The sequence below is a fragment of the Patiria miniata genome, unplaced genomic scaffold (genome assembly GCF_015706575.1).
Source record: "Patiria miniata isolate m_02_andy unplaced genomic scaffold, ASM1570657v1 HiC_scaffold_13, whole genome shotgun sequence".
Lineage (NCBI taxonomy): Eukaryota > Metazoa > Echinodermata > Asteroidea > Valvatida > Asterinidae > Patiria > Patiria miniata.
In genome coordinates this window covers 14,919,292-14,944,430 of record NW_024037051.1, presented here as the reverse complement: position 1 = coordinate 14,944,430, position 25,139 = coordinate 14,919,292, and the positions used below count along the sequence as shown (strand labels likewise).

Below are 25,139 nucleotides of genomic sequence, written 5' to 3'. Positions count from 1 at the left end.
AGTAGCAGCGGATGCCCCTTCTTTCCATTTTGTGCAGTAAGTCCCATAGGGAGGCCTGTCAGCGCCAACCCGCATGGCTCCCATGTATCGCAGCCTGAAGGTACCTTAACCTGGATGGATCTGGACAAACTCGGTACCATTTTGAAGCGGATGAATGGGCCAACCCGCATGCAAATCGGCAGGTCGATAGACCCGAAACTTTTGGAGAGAATCCCAGAAGTAGCGGCGGATGACCCTTCTTTCGATTTTGTGCAGTAAGTCCCATAGGGAGGCCTGTCAGCGCCAACCCGCACGGCTCCCATGTATCGCAGCCTGAAGGTACCTTAACCTGGATGGATCTGGACAAACTCGGTACCATTTTGAAGCGGATAATGGGCCAACCCGCATGCGAATCAGTAGGTCGATAGACCCGAAACTTTTGGAGAAAATCCCAGAAGTAGCGGCGGATGCCCCTTCTTTCGATTTTCTGCAGTAAGTCCCATAGGGAGGCGTGTCAGCGCCAACCCGCATGACTCCCATGTATCGCAGCCTGAAGGTACCTTAACCTGGATGGATCTGGACAAATTCGGTACCATTTTGAAGCGGATGAATGGGCCAACCCGCATGCAAATCGGCAGGTCGATAGACCCGAAACTTTTGGAGAAAATCCCAGAAGTAGCAGCGGATGCCCCTTCTTTCGCTTTTGTGCTGTAAGTCCCATAGGGAGGCCTGTCAGCGCCAACCCGCATGGCTCCCATGTATCGCAGCCTAAAGGTACCTTAACCTAGATGGATCTAGACAAACTCGGTACCATTTTGAAGCGGATGAATGGGCCAACCCGCATGCAAATCGGCAGGTCGATAGACCCGAAACTTTTGGAGAAAATCCCAGAAGTAGCAGCGGATGACCCTTCTTTCGCTTTTGTGCAATAAGTCCCATAGGCAGGCCTGTCAGCGCCAACCCGCATGGCTCCCATGTATCGCAGCCTAAAGATACCTTAACCTGGATGGATCTGGACGAACTCGGTACCATTTTGAAGCGGATGAATGGGCCAACCCGCATGCAAATCGGCAGGTCGATAGACCCGAAACTTGTGGAGAAAATCCTAGAAGTAGCAGCGGATGCCCCTTCTTTCGCTTTTGTGCAGTAAGTCCCATAGGGAGGCCTGTCAGCGCCAACCTCCATAGGGAGGCCTGTCAGCGCCAACCCGCATGGCTCCCATGTATCGCAGCCTGAAGGTACCTTAACCTGGATGGATCTGGACAAACTCGGTACCATTTTCAAGCGGATGAATGGGCCAACCCGCATGCAAATCGGCAGGTCGATAGACCCGAAACTTTTGGAGAAAATCTCAGAAGTAGCAGCGGATGCCCCTTCTTTCGCTTTTGTGCAGTAAGTCCCATTGGGAGGCCTGTCAGCGCCAACCCGCCTGGCTCCCATGTATCGCAGCCTGAAGGTACCTTAACCTTAATGGATCTGGACAAACTTGGTACCATTTTGAAGCGGATGAATGGGCCAACCCGCATGCAAATCGGCAGGTCGATAGACCCGAAACTTTTGGAGAAAATCCCAGAAGTAGCAGCGGATGCCCCTTCTTTCGCTTTTGTGCAGTAAGTCCCATAGGGAGGCCTCTCAGCGCCAACCCGCTGGCTCCCATGTATCGCAGCCTGAAGGTATCTTAACCTGGATGGATCTTGACAAACTCGGTACCATTTTGGAGCGGATGAATGGGCCAACCCGCATGCAAATCGGCAGGTCGATAGACCCGAAACTTTTGGAGAAAATCCCAGAAGTAGCAGCGGATGCCCCTTCTTTCCATTTTGTGCAGTAAGTCCCATAGGGAGGCCTGTCAGCGCCAACCCGCCTGGCTCCCATGTATCGCAGCCTGAAGGTACCTTAACCTGGATGGATCTGGACAAACTCGGTACCATTTTGAAGCGGATGAATGGGCCAACCCGCATGCAAATCGGCAGGTCGATAGACCCGAAACTTTTGGAGAAAATCCCAGAAGTAGCGGCAGAGGCCCCTTCTTTCGATTTTCTGCAGTAAGTCCCATAGGGAGGCCTGTCAGCACCAACCCGCATGGCTCCCATGTATCGCAGCCTGAAGGTACCTTAACCTGGATGGATCTGGACAAACTCGGTACCATTTTGAAGCGGATGAATGGGCCAACCCGCATGCAAATCGGCAGGTCGATAGCCCCGAAACTTTTGGAGAAAATTCCAGAAGTAGCGGCGGATGCCCCTTCTTTCCATTTTGTGCAGTAAGTCCCATAGGGAGGCCTGTCAGCGCCAACCCGCATGGCTCCCATGTATCGCAGCCTGAAGGTACCTTAACCTGGATGGATCTGGACAAACTCGGTACCATTTTGAAGCGGATGAATGGGCCAATCCGCATGCAAATCGGCAGGTCGATAGACCCGAAACCTTTGGAGAAAATCCCAGAAGTAGCAACGGATACCCCTTCTTTCCATTTTGTGCAGTAAGTCCTATAGGGAGGCCTGTCAGCGCCAACCCGCATGGCTCCCATGTATCGCAGCCTGAAGGTACCTTACCTGGATGGATCTGGACAAACTCGGTACCATTTTGAAGCGGATGAATGGGCCAACCCGCATGCAAATCGGCAGGTCGATAGACCCGAAACTTTTGGAGAAAACCCCAGAAGTAGTGGCGGATGCCCCTTCTTTCGATTTTCTGTAGTAAGTCCCATAGGGAGGCCTGTCAGCGCCAACCCGCATGGCTCCCATGTATCGCAGCCTGAAGGTACCTTAACCTGGATGGATCTGGACAAACTCGGTACCGCTTTGAAGCGGATGAATGGGCCAACCCGCATGCAAATCGGCAGGTCGATAGACCCGAAACTTTTGGAGAAAATCCCAGAAGTAGCGGCGGATGCCCCTTCTTTCCATTTTGTGCAGTAAGTCCCATAGGGAGGCCTGTCAGCGCCAACCCGCATGGCTCCCATATATCGCAGCCTGAAGGTAACTTAACCTGGATGGATCTGGACAAACTCGGTACCATTTTGAAGCGGATGAACGGGCCAACCCGCGTGCAAATCGGCAGGTCGATAGACCCGAAACTTTTGGAGAAAATCCCAGAAGTAGCGGCGGATGCCCCTTCTTTCGATTTTTTGCAGTAAGTCCCATAGGGAGGCCTGTCAGCGCCAACCCGCATGGCTCCCATGTATCGGAGCCTGAAGGTACCTTAACCTGGATGGATCTGGACAAACTCGGTACCATTTTGAAGCGGATGAATGGGCCAACCGGCATGCAAATCGGCAGGTCGATAGAATCGAAACTTTTGGAGAAAATCCCAGAAGTAGCAGCGGATGCCCCTTCTTTCCATTTTGTGCAGTAAGTCCCATAGGGAGGCCTGTCAGCGCCAACCCGCATGGCTCCCATGTATCGCAGCCTGAAGGTACCTTAACCTGGATGGATCTGGACAAACTCGGTACCATTTTGAAGCGGATGAATGGGCCAACCCGCATGCAAATCGGCAGGTCGATAGACCCGAAACTTTTGGAGAGAATCCCAGAAGTAGCGGCGGATGACCCTTCTTTCGATTTTGTGCAGTAAGTCCCATAGGGAGGCCTGTCAGCGCCAACCCGCACGGCTCCCATGTATCGCAGCCTGAAGGTACCTTAACCTGGATGGATCTGGACAAACTCGGTACCATTTTGAAGCGGATGAATGGGCCAACCCGCATGCGAATCAGTAGGTCGATAGACCCGAAACTTTTGGAGAAAATCCCAGAAGTAGCGGCGGATGCCCCTTCTTTCGATTTTCTGCAGTAAGTCCCATAGGGAGGCGTGTCAGCGCCAACCCGCATGACTCCCATGTATCGCAGCCTGAAGGTACCTTAACCTGGATGGATCTGGACAAATTCGGTACCATTTTGAAGCGGATGAATGGGCCAACCCGCATGCAAATCGGCAGGTCGATAGACCCGAAACTTTTGGAGAAAATCCCAGAAGTAGCAGCGGATGCCCCTTCTTTCGCTTTTGTGCTGTAAGTCCCATAGGGAGGCCTGTCAGCGCCAACCCGCATGGCTCCCATGTATCGCAGCCTAAAGGTACCTTAACCTAGATGGATCTAGACAAACTCGGTACCATTTTGAAGCGGATGAATGGGCCAACCCGCATGCAAATCGGCAGGTCGATAGACCCGAAACTTTTGGAGAAAATCCCAGAAGTAGCAGCGGATGACCCTTCTTTCGCTTTTGTGCAATAAGTCCCATAGGCAGGCCTGTCAGCGCCAACCCGCATGGCTCCCATGTATCGCAGCCTAAAGATACCTTAACCTGGATGGATCTGGACGAACTCGGTACCATTTTGAAGCGGATGAATGGGCCAACCCGCATGCAAATCGGCAGGTCGATAGACCCGAAACTTGTGGAGAAAATCCTAGAAGTAGCAGCGGATGCCCCTTCTTTCGCTTTTGTGCAGTAAGTCCCATAGGGAGGCCTGTCAGCGCCAACCTCCATAGGGAGGCCTGTCAGCGCCAACCCGCATGGCTCCCATGTATCGCAGCCTGAAGGTACCTTAACCTGGATGGATCTGGACAAACTCGGTACCATTTTCAAGCGGATGAATGGGCCAACCCGCATGCAAATCGGCAGGTCGATAGACCCGAAACTTTTGGAGAAAATCTCAGAAGTAGCAGCGGATGCCCCTTCTTTCGCTTTTGTGCAGTAAGTCCCATTGGGAGGCCTGTCAGCGCCAACCCGCCTGGCTCCCATGTATCGCAGCCTGAAGGTACCTTAACCTTAATGGATCTGGACAAACTTGGTACCATTTTGAAGCGGATGAATGGGCCAACCCGCATGCAAATCGGCAGGTCGATAGACCCGAAACTTTTGGAGAAAATCCCAGAAGTAGCAGCGGATGCCCCTTCTTTCGCTTTTGTGCAGTAAGTCCCATAGGGAGGCCTCTCAGCGCCAACCCGCCTGGCTCCCATGTATCGCAGCCTGAAGGTATCTTAACCTGGATGGATCTTGACAAACTCGGTACCATTTTGAAGCGGATGAATGGGCCAACCCGCATGCAAATCGGCAGGTCGATAGACCCGAAACTTTTGGAGAAAATCCCAGAAGTAGCAGCGGATGCCCCTTCTTTCCATTTTGTGCAGTAAGTCCCATAGGGAGGCCTGTCAGCGCCAACCCGCATGGCTCCCATGTATCGCAGCCTGAAGGTACCTTAACCTAGATGGATCTGGACAAACTCGGTACCGTTTTGAAGCGGAGGAATGGGCCAACCCGCATGCAAATCGGCAGGTCGCTAGACCTGAAACTTTTGGAGAAAATCCCAGACGTTGTAGCGGAGGCCCCCTTCTTTCGCTTCTGTGCAGTAAGTCCCGTAGGGAGGCCTGTCAGCGCCAACCCGCCTGGCTCCCATGTGTCGCAGTCTTAAGGTATTTTAATTCATATTGAATTCATTCTTCCACTGTTTACGCCAATTTTCCCCCAGCTGTGTCAAATATTATGGACAATAGTTAGTCACAATTTTAATCCAATGCAATATGTTGTTCTGGAGTTATCGTCTCCACAATGTGTGTTTTATTTCTGTACATTTTGAAAAGACAAAGATTCGGAATGATTTTTCGTAATCAAAACACGTATTTTCTTTAAATCATATCAAATTTCGTACATTTTTTTACGCCAATCTTCAAAACAGCTGTTTCAAATATCATGGCCAATAATCGTTTGCAATTTCAATGCAATGCAACATGTCATTCTTGAGTTATCGTCTCCACAAAAGGTGTTTTAATTTTGTTTAATGGGTGGATTGTGATCCGCATTGTTGTACTAACCAGTGTTTGTATAGGGCGCCCTCTTAAGGAAGAAATTGATGACAGCAAAAGTATGAAGCGTCCTTACACATTGTTGTTTATTGTCGTTGTGCATATTTTTTTCTTCCACGGTTCCAGTCTCATTTTAATTGTTTTTTGTTTTTTATGTCATAACATCACGACTAATTATCGAATGAAATTTCATTTCAATACAATTGTTATTGTCTCCAAAAGAGTGCTTCGTTTTTGTTATATTAAAAGTGACTTAGATTCGGAATGAACCTGTCGTTATTAAACACTTATTTTCTTTAAATCATATTATATTTATTCTTCCACGGTTCACGCTAATAATTAACCTGGTTGTGGCAAATATCATGGCCTATTTTTGGACGCAATTTTAATCTAATGTAATATTTCATTCTGGAGTTATCGTCTCCACAAAGAGTTTCAATTTTTGTTCAATTAAAAGAGACAAAGATTTGGAATGAATTTTTCGTAATCAAAACTATTATTTTCTTTAAATCATATTAAATTAATTCTTCCACTGTTTACGCCAATTTTCAACCCAGCTGTTTCAAATATCATGGCCTATAATCAGTCGGTAATTTCACTGCAATGCAATATGTTGTTCTGGAGTTATTGTCTCCACAATGAGTGTTTTAATTTTGTTCAATTTAAAAAGACAAGGACTCGGAAAGATTTTTCGTAATCAAAACACGTATTTTCTTTAAATCATATCAAATTTATTCGTACATTTTTAACGCCATTTTTCAACCAGCTGTGTCAAATATCATGGCCAATAATCAGTCGAAATTCCAATTTAATGCAATATGTTGTTCTGGAGTTATCGTCTCCACAATGAGTGTTTTACTTTTGTTCAATTTAAAAAGACAAAGACTCGGAATTATTTTCCGTAATCAAAACACGTATTTGCTTTAAATCATATTAAATTTATTCGTACATTTTTTACGCCAATTTTCAAACCAGCTGTGTCAATTATCATGGCCCCAATAATCGTTCGCAATTTCAATCCAATGCAATATGTTGTTCTGGAGTTATCGTCTCCACAAAAGGTGTTTTAATTTTGTTTAATGGGCGGATTGTGATCCGCATTGAGGTACATGTACTAGCCAGTGTTTGTATAGGGCGCCCTCTTAATAGAGGGTGCACCACATAAAAAGTGGTCTCGATAATTGTCCACAACCAAACTCGTTTGGGGGGCAACAACTCCACAAATACAAGATGCTTTAAATTGAATTTTTGTCTACTGATTTGTCATGATGTTTAACATTACGAGATTTAATTTCACAAGAAACCGTCCAATAATTAAGCAAAATTGACCGTAACAATACAGTGTTTTAAGCGCGACAAATGTAATTCGAATGAAAAATCAATGTGTATTTTTTGCGTGAAAAACACTACATTGTTACGATCGTATTTGCATTTTTATCGTTGGACTGTTTCTCATGATATTCCATACCCCTCTGTTATACATCGTGGAAATTAATTGCACGAAATTTCAGTTTAATACATCTTGTATTTCTTGAGTTGTTGTTCGGAAAACGAGTTGTTATTTTTGTTCAATAGTGCAGCATCCGCACTCCCAATATTCTTTCAATTAATAGATGACTTACTTGACTTAATGCTGTCCTCCCTGAATTGGCTTCTGAAAGAATCCTTGGAGCTAGCAGCCGCTTCACTATGGAGGACCATTCCCTTCTGTTTCAAACCAGACGTCTCGCTGCACATACCGTTGGAATCCCGATTTCTTGGCAGCTTGATTTGATGTTGTCTAGCCATCGTTTACTGAGGGAGTCTGCCTCTGGGTCGATGACCTTGGATCCTTCCCTCAACTGCTAGCTTTTCTAGCTTAGGGTATCAGTCGTTTGTCAACCTGATGATATGTCCAAAGTAGGACAGTTGTTTGGCTTGGATCTTGTCAGGCTATGGTGGTCTGAGAGTTGTTTTTCCTCTGATGTTAGTATTTATTATCACGTCCCTTCTGGAAACGCCCATGATTCTTCTCAGGCATGACATTTCGAACACCAGTAGTCTGTGTTCGTCTTTTTTCTTCAGGGTCCAAGACTCAGAGCCATATGTTGCAATTGCTAAGATGAGTACTCTGTAGAGCTCCATTTTTGTGCTGGTGATTATTTCTTTGAATTTCGAAATTGGTGTCAGTTTTTGCATTCCTCCCATTGCTAGGCCAATTCTCCGTTTTATGTCGTCCGAGCTTGTGGAATTGAGTGCGTAGTCTGGCTGTAATGATCCTTTCAGATATGTATCCGATTAACGCTCTTTGTGCAGCTTTGTTTAGTAAGATGGCCACACCTTCTCTGTGGGTGGTGTCATTTCCAGAGCACAAGAACTGTATTCCTTCCTGACGTAGCTCCCCTGAATCACACAAATGGGTTTCTGAGAGGCCGATTACCTGCCAGTTTAAGTGGCTCAGTTCATGTAGATAATGTTCGAAGTTTCCCTCTTGGTGTAGGGTACGAACACTGTCTATACTTATGGTAGACTTTGCATTTAAAAAGGCTCTTTTCCCATCAGGTAGATGGCGCGCCACATAAATAGTGATCTCGTAGAGTCCACCACCGAACTCGTTTGGGGGGCAACAACTCCAGAAATACAAAATGTTTTAAATTGAATTTTCGTGTAGTGATTTGTCATTATGTTTAAAGGGAATATACATCATTTGCTTTTGCTGTAATTTTCAGAAATGGATGGAATTGGGGGGTTGGAAATATATAGCAAATATAGTAAAACTGACTTTTTTGAGCTTTTGGGTTCGGAAATGCTATACAAACGAAGAAAAACAATCATTTTCCTGTAGTCTGGTTCCCTGACTCCATTTAAGAAGAAACAGAGCAGTTTTCATATATTGGGGAATTGTAAGGTCAGGGAACCAGTCTAGCTGGCTTGTACCCGTTCATAGGTGTGTAATCGATTGCAAACAAGTGCGATGGTCAACTGGGGCCAGTAGCCTATTTGAAAAAAGCCAGTTTTTTCCAACGCTGATCGGCCGATCAGCGTTGGAAATTGATACAAAAATACCACTTTTCTTGAAAATGACAGTATACCAGGTGGCATGATTTACAGGATGCTTTACACTGTCATTCACTAACAGCCCAGCAAGGTATTTCAAAATGATTTGGTAGTTTATTTTTTTATGTTTGCAAATGTTGTATTTTCCCTTTAAACATTACGCGATTTAATTTCATAAGAAACCGTCAAACAACGAAGCAATATTGACCGTAACAATATAGTGTTTTAAGCGCGACAAATCATTACTAACACATTGTCGTAAAAGTTGGTATCTGAAAATTTCTAAGCAAAACCCCCTACGCCGGGGTTTTGTGTAGAAAATATCAGACGGTTATTTATTACTCCCCATCACGTTCAGTTAACTTCGTTCGTTCTTCGTTCAGTTAAGCCCAATTAGGTACCAACTTTTACGACAACATGCTGGTAATGCCGAAAGGCTCCAAAAATCAACTTACGTGGCCACAAAAATCAGTTGACTGACTCTGGGTAAATACACAATGTTACAAAATAACAATCAAGATAAACGCGTATTGAACTAATATACAGGCCTGATCATGATTTCCTCCATAATTAGTCCTTTCTTTTATCAATCTTATCAAAATAATTATATGGTGACAAAATACTTTCTCTACACGTGAATTTAGTCATAGCATTATCATGCGGCCCCATACGTAGCATTCCAAAGACACAAGACATCACTTGCTCATCGTGCATCCTCATCTTTTAAGAATCACCACTACCACCTCCCTTCTCCCTCATCACCGAGTCAAATATGCAAAGAAACAACCCTATAAATTATGAAGGAAAAAAATCCAATTACAATTTGCACCTACAATAACAAACTCAAGGGCATTGGACCGGAAGTAAAATGAGGTCTGCGATAATACATGCATTTATGTCCCATCTGAATAAAAAAAGAGCATTTCGAAATCCCACCCCCACAATTGATGTCTAGCTGCCCAGGAATGCGAGGGCTTACGTGTTTACACGGACGCGTGCATTTGTGGAACGGGGCCAAGGATCAAGGGCGGTTAACTCTAGCTAGCTCTGTGTAGAAAATAAATAGCGTGCGCAGTGTGCATTCAGCCAATACATAGGGCTAGGCGAGCGGTGGTGCACGATTGTCAAAAATTGGCTCGCTCTTTGGGGGAAATTTCTTCAACTTTGTGTGGATAGAGAACGGTTGGAACTCATGATTCGATAGTCGAAACCCCAAGGAAGGATACTGATCAGTACTAAAGACTTTTATAATTTGAATTTCGAAGATGGAGATTTGGCGCAGCTGCCTTGTGTGTGTGATTTGGTGTTTAGCAACATGTTGGGCGCAGGACCCGCTCGCACCAGGTAATGTGTACCGTTTGTTTGTACATGGAGGTAGTTTTACCAGTTGTGATATGGACCATTCAATAACTCTTTAACAACAGTTTCCTTGCAGATAACTCTGGATATACGTAATGAATAAGTTATCTTTCCTATGTGCAGTATTTTCAGCGACCAATGTCACAATTGGTAAGAATTTGGCTTTGCTGAGTGTAATTTCTTTTGTAAATGAAAAATAAGTTTATTTTTCAAATTGTTACATTTGTTTCTAATTCAATGTTGATAATTCATATTTTGAAATGGATATGCAACGTGTTCAACAAACTTGTTTGAAAGATGTTTCCGCCCAATTGAACTTGAATTGAAGAGACGTAATTTGGGCTTTGTTGTGAGATTAGGAAAAATGTTTTTCATTATTAATTTCCAAACTGAGTGTCAGGATCGAAGTGCCATTCTAAATTTCTTTAAGTTTGGTGTGCCAGCCTATGATGAGTGACTACGTTTATTTTGAATTAATAAATTTACATCAGAAGCCTAGTAATGACCATTTGATAATTGTCATACTATTAAGTTCAACTGCCTAAATACCACAGAATTTACGTGAATTGTTTAAAATTCCAATGACCTCGTGAGTAGGCCATATGTTCTGCTGTTCAGCTGTACTTTCTGTCGAGGTTGCTTCTGGTATCAAGTGATGAATTCCAATTCAAATCAAAAGGTCAATTCTATTACATGTAATTTCATCCATACAGCCAAAGCCCACAGTAACTATCCATAACCTTTGCCAGTTTTGAAATACATGTGAGTTTGATTAATTGTGCTGCATGAGTAAATTCCACTGCGTTTCTGAGTCAAGGGTCTGTGAGTCTGCAATAAAGCGAGTTGACATGAGCTGATCTCACGACACTTCTATCTTCATTTCAATAGAACCCCTGCTGGTTTCAAGAATATAAGAACAACTTTTGCAAAGAGTGAATCCTACTGTGTGTCACTGTCAGACAAGACCTAATGACTTCCTAGTCAAGATCCCTAGAGGATGTTTCAGGAGGAAACCAACCAAGTAGTAGTAACGGGCAGGACACAATTATTTACAAAAACAAAGTTGTTCAGCAAAATCAGCAGAGAACTGGCCACAGGAAATGATATTTAACAAATACATGTAGGCCTAACCCTTCTAAAAATATTTTTGTTGAAACAATTTTCTAGTAGCTGATGCTGTGCTATCGCCAGGCTTAAATCTTTTCCAAGAGTAAACAATCTCCGATTATTTTACTGGTACACATAGTTATTGTAAGAGGATCTAAAACCAGAATGATCATTTGGATAAGCTCGCTTTGTCTCAACTCTCAACGGTATATAAACTATCGCAGCTGCAGTTTTCTACTACTGTACATGTACATACATACATGTACAGTACGTTAGTCTAATATGAATCAATGATTGGAACACAGTGTAATCTTGTGGAGTAGAGGTTCCACTTAACCTTTCAGCAGGCCTTCTCTGCTTTCAGTACTCTTTCTTTGAGATTTAATCAGTCTACTTAAGGAACAACAAATTCTCGCAGTTTCACTTTCATGCAGTTGATAGCTTTAAATAGAATTGTTCATGAAACTGACACCAGATGGTCTGATCCAGAATCGTGGCTGTTGAACTGTGAAACTCAACAGCGGTGTCCCCGGTAACCCAAGAGCAAAAGTCCCCTCGTGTCTGCGTGACATGGCTGGCCCCCTGCAGGGGGACCTCCCTTGAACCTATCCATTCTAGTTTTGGTAATCAGTGGGATTGAAGCTAGTTTGCCCGAAAGGAGGAATGCTGAAATGTATATGTTGTCTTTATAATCCAAATGGTCAACATAATAAATTTGTACAAATATACAGAGTATACTGCATGCATAAATTCTCCATAATGCATGCTCTTAAGTTATGTTGCGTACATCCAGTGAACCCCAAAAAATGTTGTACATGGGTCATTCCACCGGGTTGGGGAACAATGTGTGACATATGACCATATTGATTCCATGAATTACTACAACATGTATACGTTGTAGTAATTCATGGAATTTTGCTTACGATATTTGTACATTTTACTATGTTCAGTTCAAAGGTTAGAAAGTGGATGACTCATAAAGAGGATAGAACATATTGTATTTTTCTTACGAAAAAGCTGTTCTCATTTTTCATTGTCATGATATTTTTACAATGTTCGTTTCATTGACAGCAATGGAAATAGACATGTTGGCCTTGCACTAATGGTATATTTGTACATTTTACTACAGTACAGATGTATAACGTAAATGATCAGTTCAAAGGTTAGAAAGTGGATGACTCATAAAGAGGATAGAACATATTGTATTTTTCTTACGAAAAAGCTGTTCTCATTTTTCATTGTCATGATATTTTTACAATGTTCGTTTCATTGACTGCAATGGAAATAGACATGTTGGCCTTGCACTAATGTACATTTTAAGTAGACACTACGTACCAGTACATACAGATACTGCATTATAGATACTGTACAAATATAGAAGAACGTGAGCACACAAGAATGTCCAACACTACATGCTTTCATAATGCTGAGACCTTGAAAATTGAATCACTGCAAGTGACAATGTTCCAGCGGTTGTCCCGCTCTTCTTCTATTCTGGTATTTTCTACATTATTCATACGCAAGGAATAACAAAAGAGAATTCGTAAAAAAAATAATACATGAACCATTGAACTGTTCACATAACTGTGTGAATGGCCTCTTCAGTTTTCAGTAAGGAATAGAAAGGTTTGGGTGGCCCCGCAATGTGGATTTCTTTGTGAAAGATTGTCTGCTACCCAAAAAGCTACAAGGTCACCTTGGGGTCACACATTGTATGTATGTTTGGGTGACCTCATGATGACCTCAGCACTCAATCAGTGTGGAATCTATTGTTTGGTGCACAAGAGGCAGGAAATCGGATAGGCCATTAGGCTATCTAGACAAGTGTTTCATGTACTTGTAAAATTGATAGCCAGACTGTGCTATAGAGTATTGTTTGACAGAAATGTCACCATTTTGTATAGCTATGCAAAATGACTGTACTGATTTTGATAGACAGGTAGACATGTTGTCTCTTTGTACGGCATACAAAGGATGAATGATAAAACATGTACTGGTACATTAGGCCGAATAAAAAAACCCACATGTTTCTCATCCGGGTTTTTTTCTTAGAAAAGGAGGAGGCGGGGCTTTTTATTTTTTATTTTCTATTTTTTTCAAGATGGCCGCCACTTTAAAAAATTTCCTGCAACCGTTGGTGATCCACTGTTCAAAGACACTTTTAAAATGAAAGACAAGTTGGACAAGAGAACTGAACATATACAGTGTCATTTAGAGTTGTATTGGTATTGGTATTTATTTTCCGATGAATTTGTGGACTTTTTCGGTGTTTTTTAACTGCATTTTTCAAAAATAAAAAATAAGAAAAATCCAGGCGGCCTCCAAAAAGGAAGCGGGCAGGGATGAGAAACATGGTGGTTTCTTTTCACTTCGCCTGATATTGTACTTTTATAGTCAAATTATTTGCTTTCTTTTGTTTTGATGCCTAAAAGCTTTCTTTAGTTTTGATGGCTAAACTAATAATAAAGAATGTTTATAAACAAAAAGCACATTTACATGTATTGTAGTGATGCTGCAGTTCGTGGTGACCATTCTTTCTGGAGACTGGATGCTGACTTCAAAGAGAAAGAATAATACAAAATTGCAACAAGTGAATTATGAAAACTGTAGCTGATTCAAAATGTATGGGGGAAAATAAACATATTCCATGGCACAAGGACTAAAATAATATTTTATGCACTTACATGTAAGTTCCTGATGGCAATCGACTAAGCCTTGAATTTTATCCAATTTACAAAATAAAACAAGACTCATACAGTTTAATTTGAATTGCTTTATGGGCCCGTCATAACGTCTCAGTGTACCGTATGTAATTTCAGATTCGGTTTCCAGTTGCAGTAAATTTATTACTCAGTAATGATCTGTCATTGCTGCAAGAATATATTTTTTTCCCCCAGTCTAAATTAGATGACATAGCTTGAACAATTTATTTGTGCGCATTTTAATAATGAATTGGCATTCAGCGCATGTACCATACACTGGCCCGGGAGTCTATAAATTATGTGCAGTATGCTACATGTAGGTTTTGAATTATACATGTACCTGTGCATTTCTGTAAGTCCATCAGTACAAAGCAACAATACTTATTTACAACAAACAAGGATGAGTTAATTTTTTTACAATTCACATAATTTCTAAAATTTGTATATTTAGCATTAAAATTAGAGGAGATCAATCGATCATTATTAATTTAAAGTTCGACATTCTGTGGTATAACACCAAATTACAAATGGATTTACAAAAAATAGCCTTAATCCCCAAGGAGTTCATTTGAGGTAAAGTACCACATACTACAAAGTACTACAAAAATTGTTATTGGAAATGTGTTATGCATTATGTATGCTGGTACCAAATATTAGAAAATACTATGAGTGTTGTTCCCACTTATACAATGTATGCTGAAGTACTGCAAACTATAGTTTAATATTTACATTGTTAGGGTTAATACTACTAGTAGTATTTTGTAGCTTTTAGGTAAGGTTAGGGTTTAAACCATAATTATGGTTTAATAAACTGGAAAGTAAAAGACTTAAAAAGTGAATAATATAACAATTAATATTCAAAAAAATTGTACTTTAAACTTTCACAACGATGTCTCAATACCCAATGCAGTTGTAGCCTTGTACAGGTATTATGATCCTATGACTAATCCAACAATTTGCATACCGAGCAAACATGCAGGTGTGTGTATAACATGGCATACTCCATTGAATAGTTCCAATGTTGCCCACTATCATGTGCTATAGTCTGTCAACAAAGGCTTCCCTATTTATTTTGGTCCCACACTTGTACTGCGGATGTTTATGCAGCATATTTTACACTTCACTAATATCCCATTGTGCTAGATTTACTGCGCCAGAACTTCATTTTACAGAGCGAACAAATAATATTATGACAAACTGAAATGCTTTGTAGAATAAATGATGTCAGTGATGACACAAAACATCTCTGAATGTAACATTCCTTTCAAGGAAGTTTATTAATATTTTTTTTATTCCTCGATTGTGGCCACCGCATTCAGCAGAGCTCTGTGTGTGATTGATGAAGATGTCAACCTCATTCGTTTTTCTGGGTAGCGTTCGTAATGCATTTTGCCTGCCGTGATTCACTGTGTGGGCATGCCCGGCTGGCCAGCTTAACCGTGCAGTGATGACGACGCACCGAGCACTGCTAGATGACTCCTCGTCATTCCGCAGACTGGGTGAAATGGCCCGCAAGATGTTTTAGTGAGAACACGGCAGAAAAACGTTGCATGCTGTTTTATACACACTGACCACAAAGAATGGTTTGTACAGATGGGGCGGTGTGGTCTGCAGCCGGGAATACCCAGCAATGTGCACTAGTGATAGGCTTACCTTATAAGGTGACAGCCGACTATGCGGGGAGTGTGTGTGAGGATGGAATACTGAGTTAATGGGATTGACCCTACCGACGACGATGTATTATGGGGTATTCTATAAAATGAAATTTATACCGTCTTGGTAAATTTAATTAGCGGAAATGGGGAGATGGGTCTAAGTGTATGCTGCTTTGCATATTAAATTTTTTTTAAAGGAAATTTGGTCTTGGGTTGAGGGAGGGTTTATTTGCATTAGTGTGAGCTGTGATTGTTTTACCTGAGATGCTGCTAACATTTCTGGCACAGTGATTTAGGGTTTTGTGTTATTCTCAAATTCTAGCTGGTACTGATTCATGCTGGGACTGTACCAAGGTGTATGTTGATATAAACAAGGTACTGGTATCCAGACAGTCTGGCAGACTGAATTGTTAATTGTTTTCTGTGTCTGGATGTAGTTCACTGAAACTTAAAAGCAAAACACAGTTCTACAAAATGATATCAATTGAAAACACACAATTGTCTGTATGTAAATTGTATAATTTACATGTATAGGGATCAGTCTACATGTATCTTGTGGAACTTTGTTTGGATTTTTTTTTTTTTTGTATGGGGAACCTTCCAAAATTTACTAAAGTCTAATACTAAACCAATTATAAATGTTTGTACTTAAAATGTGGACACCAATCCAAATGAATAAAGTCATGGTATCTGGGCTCGGGATGAACATACATTCTTGAATTTGTCAAAATCCTACAAAACCAGGTGTTGGATTTTTTGCAGGGAAGGGTTCTTCTACTAGTCAGGGTTAAAATCCACATTAGAAGATTTGTTGCCAGTAATATGTAAACATTTGATTCACTGTTTCAAATACACCATGTACGCCTTGCTCCAAGCATGAACATGTCCGGATACACAAAAACATTTACCTGAACCTTAAGGTCTGACAGTCCCTACCTGATCAAATTATCAGATTACTATCCTGTAAATTCAACCGATAATCTGATTTCCTTGGACGGTCTGTAAATTGGTACTTGGGGCCAAGAAGCGTCGGTCCTTACCTTGCAGGTACATAAGCCACTCGAGAGGCCGGATATGGTTGGACTAAAAGAATTCATCAATTAGTGGGCAAGGTGATGAGGCAAATTAAGGAGACTGCTTTTTATGCCGCATGTTGACTTGTGAATTATGAAGTAATGAAATGAATGCATGTGATTACTAAAAAATAACAGCTGCTATTACTGTATCTGTTGTAACATGGGTATGTATTGTTTAGTAAGGCCAACAAAAAAAATAGTCGGTCTCTGGTCAGCGCGCGCGTCGATTTTAATCATGCGCGTCAACCGTTTTTTTTTTTTCTTCAAATTGTCCGCGGTAGCTACAATAGCGCCCTCTATTTTCGCAACTTCTCAAATTTTTGTACCAAGGAATGGGGAAACTGCACCAAGGCAAATGATGGAGGGCACCAAGGCAAATTATGGAGGACACCAATGTATATGAGGACACAAAAAAGCAAAAAATAGTACCCACCTTGTATGTACAATCCATGCTTAAAAAAAAAACAAAAACAAAAAACCCGCGTCACTGCATCAATTCTGGAACTTTGGTCTGACCAGAGACCGACTATTTATTTTTTTGCCCAAGTAAAAGAATGAATATTTTTTAGAATAGTGGGCTTAGTGGCGTACATGTACACAGTTGGGCTGGGAAGGCCAAACCTGCTCCCTACCCCCACAACAACCTTCTGCCATTTTTTAAAAAGGAAATTTAAAGGACCATTACCTCATATTCATAAGTAGTATTTTTACGAGCTAATAAAATTACCCAACCGCAACCCAAATCCATGATATGCTCTGGTTCAAAGTATTTCTTCTATCAACAGTAGCTTCTCTATACATACATTTATCTGCATGTATTGTTCAGTCGTTTAAAAGTTCTTGGTACAGTTTTTTCATGGAACTGATTACAGATATCTTTGTTTGTGACAAATAGTGGTGGCACTCCTACAGCCATTTTATTTGTTTGACACAAAAAAGCTTGTATGCAGTCAAGTGGATAAAGTTTGGACTTTCGTTGAATGATGTTGAATTGTTATGTTCTGATAATTTTTTTTTATCTGCTCAAGATAAGGGATTTCCGGCTGTGGTCTTTCAAATCTGGTTTTGATTTCGGAGAACTGACCGGCATGGGTGTGAAATTGGCAACCACATGTCACTAAACAATGTAACAATTGAATGCTATTATTGGCCAATATTTTTAATATTTTGTCTTGATATTTTATTCTTCATTCCAGCCGCTATTACGGACAGTATGTGCACAACTGCCAAAAGTTGCGATGAGTGTATAGTGAAAAGCCCACAGTGCGGCTGGTGTGAGTCTAAGGTAAGGTGAAAGCCATAGTAGTAAAATGAGTAGTAGTATATTTGTTTTTTTAGCAAAGAAAAATAACTTTTATTAGATGGAATTTGCTTCGGAAAGATGTAAAAAAAAAAGCAGCCTGAGGTCTTGAATTCGAGTCCCACCCAAGTAAGGTTGTTATTTTTTTCGCAGGCCCTCGGGCAAGACTGAGTGTAGAATATTTATGAAGTATGTCAACAAAGGGCAAAACAAAATATACAAAAACAATAATAACTTATACAGGATTTGAACCTGTGACCCCAGAAAAAGGGCTTTGTACACAAGACATAAATTTCTATTTGATTAATTGATGAGAATCAATTGAATATCAATCATCGTTTTAAAAATATCCCCATCCCTTACTACATCAACGCTTTAGATTCTCAGTAAAACTGGCCAGTTCAACCTGTATAGTATGTTTCAGAGTGGTTTCACTGAATAATTCATTATCGCCAGATTTTCTGTTGCCAATTTTTATTAATCATTGTTTACATCTTAATTTTAATGTTGAAGTTAATATTTCGTATTGTGCCCACTTTTAAATGTATTTACTGTCCTTTACATGTTGATATTTTATCTTTGTAACCATGTGCAATTCAGACGCAAGGCTGCAAGAACATGGATTTCAATAAACCAGAATAATTAAATAATTAATTGAAAAATTTAAATACTTTCCAGTGTCACTAGATTCTCCTTTCAAAGTGAAACTGTTTAAAATACCAGAATAAAAATTTAAACCAGATGCTACAAGAGAATATTTGCTTTTCATATCCTTGGGTGTGTGTGCCCTCATGACACACAACACATTCCAAAGATTGTTGGCAGTCAGATAATGAGGTTAGTTACTACATGTATGTTTCTTGGATGATTGATGAGACCAACATAATATGACCACAATCAGAAAGATAAATACTGAACATTAATAAAAGTGCTTCATTGCACTTCCTGTGTTTTGAAATTAACTTAAGTGAAAGTTGTTATAGCGAGACACAATTTAAATTTTCCGTTTTCACTTTGATGCAAAAATAATCGAACCCACAACTTCCTGCTTCCTTGTGCAGATGTGGTAAGATGTCTGCACTTTAATTAACCCTAACCCTCCAGGGTATTTTGGCTAGAAACCCTGCCAAACGCAGCAACATGCAACACTTGTCAAAATGACAAGCCTGCCCAGTGTAGCAAGATCCATCAGGCCAAAAGTCTCAAGGCCAAACTGCCTCAGAGTCTGTGGTCACCAAATGCAGCAGGATACAACTCTGGCATTGTTCTATGGGACTAGCTCTCAGTGTCTCAGAAGTGGTCGTTCATGCACTGGTGTTGGTATCATTTTCAATCAAAGTGCACCAGACTTTTCCACCTGATGCACTGTGATGCGTCTGGCAGGGTTAGGGTAGTAGGAGGTCGTGGGTTCGATTATTTTTGTCCCAGCCAAGTGATTTTTTTGCTAACCTTCCTGAAAATTCCCTATCCTTTAGTTTTGTGGAATTTTCCTTATTAAGACTGCAATGGTGTTTCATAAATCTGCATTTTCAACAGAAAATTATGTCAATTTGCTGTGCTGCTCAACAGCCCCTCAAATTTATAATGAGCAGATGATACGGAAATCTAGATGAACATTTTTGTTTCAAGATTTTTTTGCTGGTAACATGTGATAGTACTGTGATAAAAATCAGAGATTATTTAACCCTATTTGAGTTGAATCATTGGTAAAAGATCTTACACAGATTGTACAGCTGGCATTTATGACAACAGCATGTATTCTTGAACTTTGAACTTGAACCTTGACATACCACAGGGAGTATGACACATAAGCAAGTCTGTGCATGCATTAGATTTATGGCATAGACATAGAACATACCTTTTGCAATACATACAATGTATATTGCACCTGTAGAACATGGGCTTGCTTGAAAGTCCTTGATTTTTTTTCTTCTGCGGTCCATTGAATGTTCAGACTACCTCATGGTCTAATGTATTTCTGGCACACGCCATTGTTTCGAAGATGACACACGCTAGAAAATTGATTGGAAAAAAATTAGAAGAATTAAATGTGAGGCAGGAATGACACAACTGTTCAGAATAATCGTAAAATGAAAGAAATTGCTTATGGGAAATTCCTAAAAAAAAAAAAAATGAAAGGGGTATTTTAATAAATGCCATTGCAAATATAATGTGTGTTTAAGGGTTTTTGTGGGAAATTTGAGTACAGCTAAAAATATTTTCCACAGGGTTCTATAAATGGAATTTAAATTGATTTTACAAATTCAGGGCATTGAATAATACAAATTTAGAGACAGACTATTGGTATTAAAAATGGAATAACCATTTGAAAAAATGGGTCTGGAAAATTGAATTGGGTGTTGTTTTTTTATTCATCACGGTAAAGTTTCCTTAAACATGCGTATTTTTCATATTGTGTCAGGAGAATTGTAATCATTGTTTGTCATGTAAGGATAAATCATGTCAGTGTTGTGATTAATGGAATTGGTGTGCTTTTTGTTTTTTCTTTTGTTCTTTATAAATTTGAGTTAAATTGTTCTGTTTTTTTTGTTTTTTTTGGTGGGTAGGGGTTTGATGATGACTCCTATTCAAGGTGCGATCTCCCCGAGAACCTCAGACGGAGAGGCTGCAAGGAAGATGGTCTCAACTTCCCCAAGAATAAACTCATAGAAGTGGAGGTGAGATCTAGGTCTCCTCATGATTCAGAATAACCACAGGCCAGCCATGGTAGATTACATGGAAAGAATTCCGTACACAGACGTCACTAATTTTTCCCTGCAATGACCTACCGGCCATCAGAAAGCGATAACACGTCGGTAAAAGTCAGATTTAGCAGGGAAAATATTGAAGCATTTAGAGAGAAAACACTTAGAATTTTTCAGACCAGTCTCATAGGGTTTGTGCACAGGGTGTCAAGTGACGTCCGTATATAGAATTCTTTCCGATTACAATAAGCTATATTCTTATCTTTTTGAAAGTTGGGACATTTATGCAAGTTGGTCATTTGTTTTCGTGGAAAATTTTGTCATATTTGTATTTCTTACTCGAAGATTAGAATATTTTTGCATGGATCTTACTTTGCTTCAGGTATGTGTTTTTGCCATTCGAAAGGTTCACACAACTGATCACCGGCACTAACATAATGTACATTTCTTTGCTAAGTTACTTATTCCGTTTAAAAGCAAAATTATGCTTTTATGAACATTTTATTGATAACACTTGAACACTTGTCGCTTCAGGCTTGAACTTGTCATATTTTATATAGGGATATTCCATGATATCTTTTCCTTCTGCAGCAATGTTTTTCTCTTCTTTTTTTCACAGCTTACCACAGACAGATGAGAAATTCTTAGACAAAAATTTGGAATCTAGACAAAACCACAAAAAATAGCCAAGAAAATGCAGTCCATGTGTTAGCCTTAGGGAGATCCGAACTCGTCACGTTTTGACGAAGACCAAAGTGGTATATGTACCACCACAACATCTCAACATAAAGATCACCCTTTGTGTCAGTTCTTTCACTTTGTGTTAGTTGACTTATTTGTTTCTTTCACTTAGACATTTGCCTATGGGATCAAAAGTCATTGGTACATTTAAGGATTTTTTTTCTCTTGGTTGTAGGCCAAACCTCTGAGTGACGCAGGAGATGCGGGAGAAATTGTCCAAGTTAACCCACAGAAGCTATTTCTTCAGATGAGACCAGGTATTGTGGACATTTACTTTAAACTCTAATCTCATGCCCCAAGTCCTTCAAAATTCACCGGGAGGTTTTGTAGGACGAATTTTACTAGTTTTTGTTGCACTTGTAAGTTTCAGACTTTCTCCAAAGATCTCAGTGTTGAACTGAAGTTATGAATGTGTGTCGGAAGTTCCCCTTTCAAACAAAAGTAATTTGGTAATATTTCTCAACGATGCAGTCCAGCAATTGAAGTCTAATAATGTCAGTTTGTTGCCAGGTTTTAGAAGAAAGTTTACAAGAAATTGTTTTTCATTGCTTGTGTGTCTCCTGGTAGAAGACAAAACTTTAAAGTAATGTAGACAGGGAGTTGTACTATTCCTGGGTCTAGGGCACTGATGGCAGCTCAGGGGGTAGGTAGGGCAAAAATGTTGGTCCGTGACAAGTGATATATCTCTGTTGGTTGCTTTGCCTAGTGCTTTTTTTTGTTAACTACAAACTATTTCAGGTCCCAGAGGTTATCAGGATCAATGGCTAGACTCTATTGTGAGCAGAGAAACAAACTCAATTTCGCCTCAACAGAATTATCTCAGTGTCGCCACCCGTCATATACACCACCATTAAACCATTGAGACCGTATTGATAAAAGCACTCTTAAAAAAATCTACCAATAGGGTAGTGTAATGAAATCAGGGCTTTTGGGCCATGTTGAAGTTGTTCGAAGGAAATCGGGACAATGGGGAGCCCTCAGAAATGGTCTGGTTCCCTGATTGTCGTTGACCTGTGTTTCAAGGTTGAAGGAGTCCGGACAATAGATTGGGCTGGTGGGTAGGTTCAAATTGTAAGGCCTGTGCTGTCAGCGTGCTTGGCCTGAATGGGAAGTTGTGCATGAATTTTTCTTTTTTTAGTCCGACAATTTCAGGGTTTTAAAAACAGGAAACTCTATATTTTCATTCGTGATTTATGAAAAGGGTGGATTTCTTTTTAGTTTTCAACACACGGAAACTCATGTCTGGGCTGACAAATCACTAAAACATCTTTTTTTTTTAAACAAACCTCTGGGTTTTGTTTTTTTAAATATAATTGTCATGGTTTAAGTTTCAGTGTATTCTTCCATATGACATGTTTTGATGATGCTGTATAGTAAATGTACTGTACTATAAACATTGCATTCGTAAAAGTTGCGATATGTGTCATCACGTATTGGAGCCTTTAAAAATAACAAATCTAGAAACTAACTATGAGGCCGAATAAAAAAAAACATGTTTCTCGTCCGGGTTTTCGAAAAAAAAGGAGGAAGCGGGGCTTTTTATTTTTTATTTGTTTCAAGATGGCCGCCATTTAAAAATTTCCTGCAATTGTTGGTGTTTCCACTGTTCAAAGACACTTTTAAAATGAAAGATAAGTTGGACAAGAGAACTGAACATACATGTATTTACAGTGTCATTTAGACTTGTATTGGTCCACAATTTATTTCCGATGAATTTGTGGACTTTTTCGGTGTTTTTTTACTGCATTTTTCAAAAATAAAAAATAATAAAAAAATCCAGGCGGCCTCCAAAAAGGAAGCGGGCGGGGACGAGCAACATGTTTTGTTTTTTTACTTCGCCTAAATGAAATGAAAGTGTTATGGAATGTTCATCCAATGGTATTCAGCATTGTGGCATGGCCAGACATAATGTGATCCATAATACCTCAAGCACTCTTGCTAGGATCTTCGCGAATCCGACACTGCATTAAGGAGGGCATGCAGAAGTAGAAAATAATAGATGTCAGATGTAATTGAGACAGGAAAAAAAAGAAAACCCAAAACTTACAGCATGACCCTTGTTGTAGAGAGGCCTGCGGATGGGTTCAGTTATACTGAAAGATATTTGCTTGACATTATTTATTGGTTTGTTTTTCCAGGTGAGCCTACCAGGGTTCAGTTGAACATCCGGCAAGCTGAGGATTTTCCTGTGGATTTATATTACGTGATGGACCTGTCACAGTCTATGGCCAACGACTTGGACAGCTTAAAGGGGCTCGGCGATAAACTTGGTTAGTAATTTTATAAACCAAAGAACTTTAACCCTAAATGATGGCTCATATTCAAGAGGGAAAGTGAAAATGATTTTGTGACATCAGGACAGGTTTTGACATTACAAATTGATATAAAATGCAGCACCAGCTAAATTTCATGTGGATTGTATTTTGTTTCCCACACAAGGAAATTCATGCCCTAACATTCTGAGTTGTTATAAACCTAAAAAAATAATTACCAAAAGTGAGAAAAAAAAAATATATTTATTGTTATGGTCAGTTATTGGGAATTTTTCGGCAATTTTCAGAGAAAGCAAGAGAGAGATGTATGATGTTTTGAGCTTGTTGAATTTTAGAGACGCTATGATGGCATACAGTATACAGGGTGAGTGAAAAAAAAGGAAACCCAAATGGTGCCCCCTATTTTGTAAAGAAGTTCTGCATGTAGGGCTTCCCAGATCTAGGATGTGAAAGACCAATTAATAAGCTTTCTTTTAATACAAGAATCATTCGGATCACTCATGTACTTTTTGAGTTACGGAATTTTGAACACTAAGTCACAAACACGGTTTTATAATTTTACCCACGGATCTCATTTAAGGTATGTGATATTTCAGTAAAATGAAACCATGTCGTATCATGAAAACGATATCAGAATAATCCCATAAGTTTCCGGGGTAGGCAAATAGAAGGCAGGGCAAGACTATAAACTGTTGACATTATAAAGTATATTGTTTTAACATTGGAAGCAGAAGGTGTTTATGATAAGTGCCAGTAATATGAGAGTGTTATGATATTTTTTTTGGGACATGTGAATTGTTTTCGTTTAGCTGAAATATCTCTTCCTTTTATTGTGATCCGTGGACAAAATTATAAAACTGTGTTTGTGTTTAAAAGTCCATAACATGAAATGTACATGAGTGATATGAACAATTCTTTTACTAAAATAGAGCTTATTAATTGGGCTTTTACAATCTAGATCTTGAACGTGCTACATGCAGAACTTCTTCACAAAATCGCGGGCGCCATGTGGGTTTTTTTTATTTTGACTCGCCCTGTACAGCACAATAGCTTTGTATTTTATGACAGATCACTCACGACGGGTACAGGGTATTGTTTAACCATAAATGACACAGGACAAGTAAAACCTACAAACAAATACTGTAAACAAATCCTGTATAAACATTCCGACAGACGAAATATTCACCCAACTGTCAACAATTTGGGGTCGTGAGTACATGTACAGGGCACTGTGTAACCCAAGACATGCACCAATGGCCAAGCGATTAATGGATAATTTTCCAGTTAAATATACATCATCGTCCCGGGTCCTCGTTTCATCTGCTATGCTCATCATCATCACAATCTTCATCGTCTTGAGTTTAGAGTGAATTGCTGTGGCATATGTTACTTGCATTATCCTATTCTGT

The 25,139-nt window shown here is 40.2% G+C and overlaps 1 protein-coding gene across 2 annotated transcripts in view; it reads left to right on the top strand.

Moving 5' to 3' along the window:
* Nucleotides 1-9,862: 9,862 nt before the first annotated feature.
* The window catches only part of LOC119721372 (integrin beta-1-like), a 34,665-nt gene continuing 19,388 nt past the window's right edge, over nucleotides 9,863-25,139 (top strand). The window contains exons 1-5 of one of the 2 annotated variants that reach the window (XM_038191431.1): nucleotides 9,863-10,156; nucleotides 17,908-17,996; nucleotides 20,579-20,689; nucleotides 21,633-21,714; nucleotides 23,596-23,727. In XM_038191431.1, coding sequence (XP_038047359.1) covers nucleotides 10,078-10,156; nucleotides 17,908-17,996; nucleotides 20,579-20,689; nucleotides 21,633-21,714; nucleotides 23,596-23,727 — 493 coding nt within the window. In that variant the 5' untranslated portion in view covers nucleotides 9,863-10,077. The remainder of the gene's footprint in view (nucleotides 10,157-17,907; nucleotides 17,997-20,578; nucleotides 20,690-21,632; nucleotides 21,715-23,595; nucleotides 23,728-25,139) is intronic. The other variant, XM_038191430.1, reaches the window with a different exon arrangement.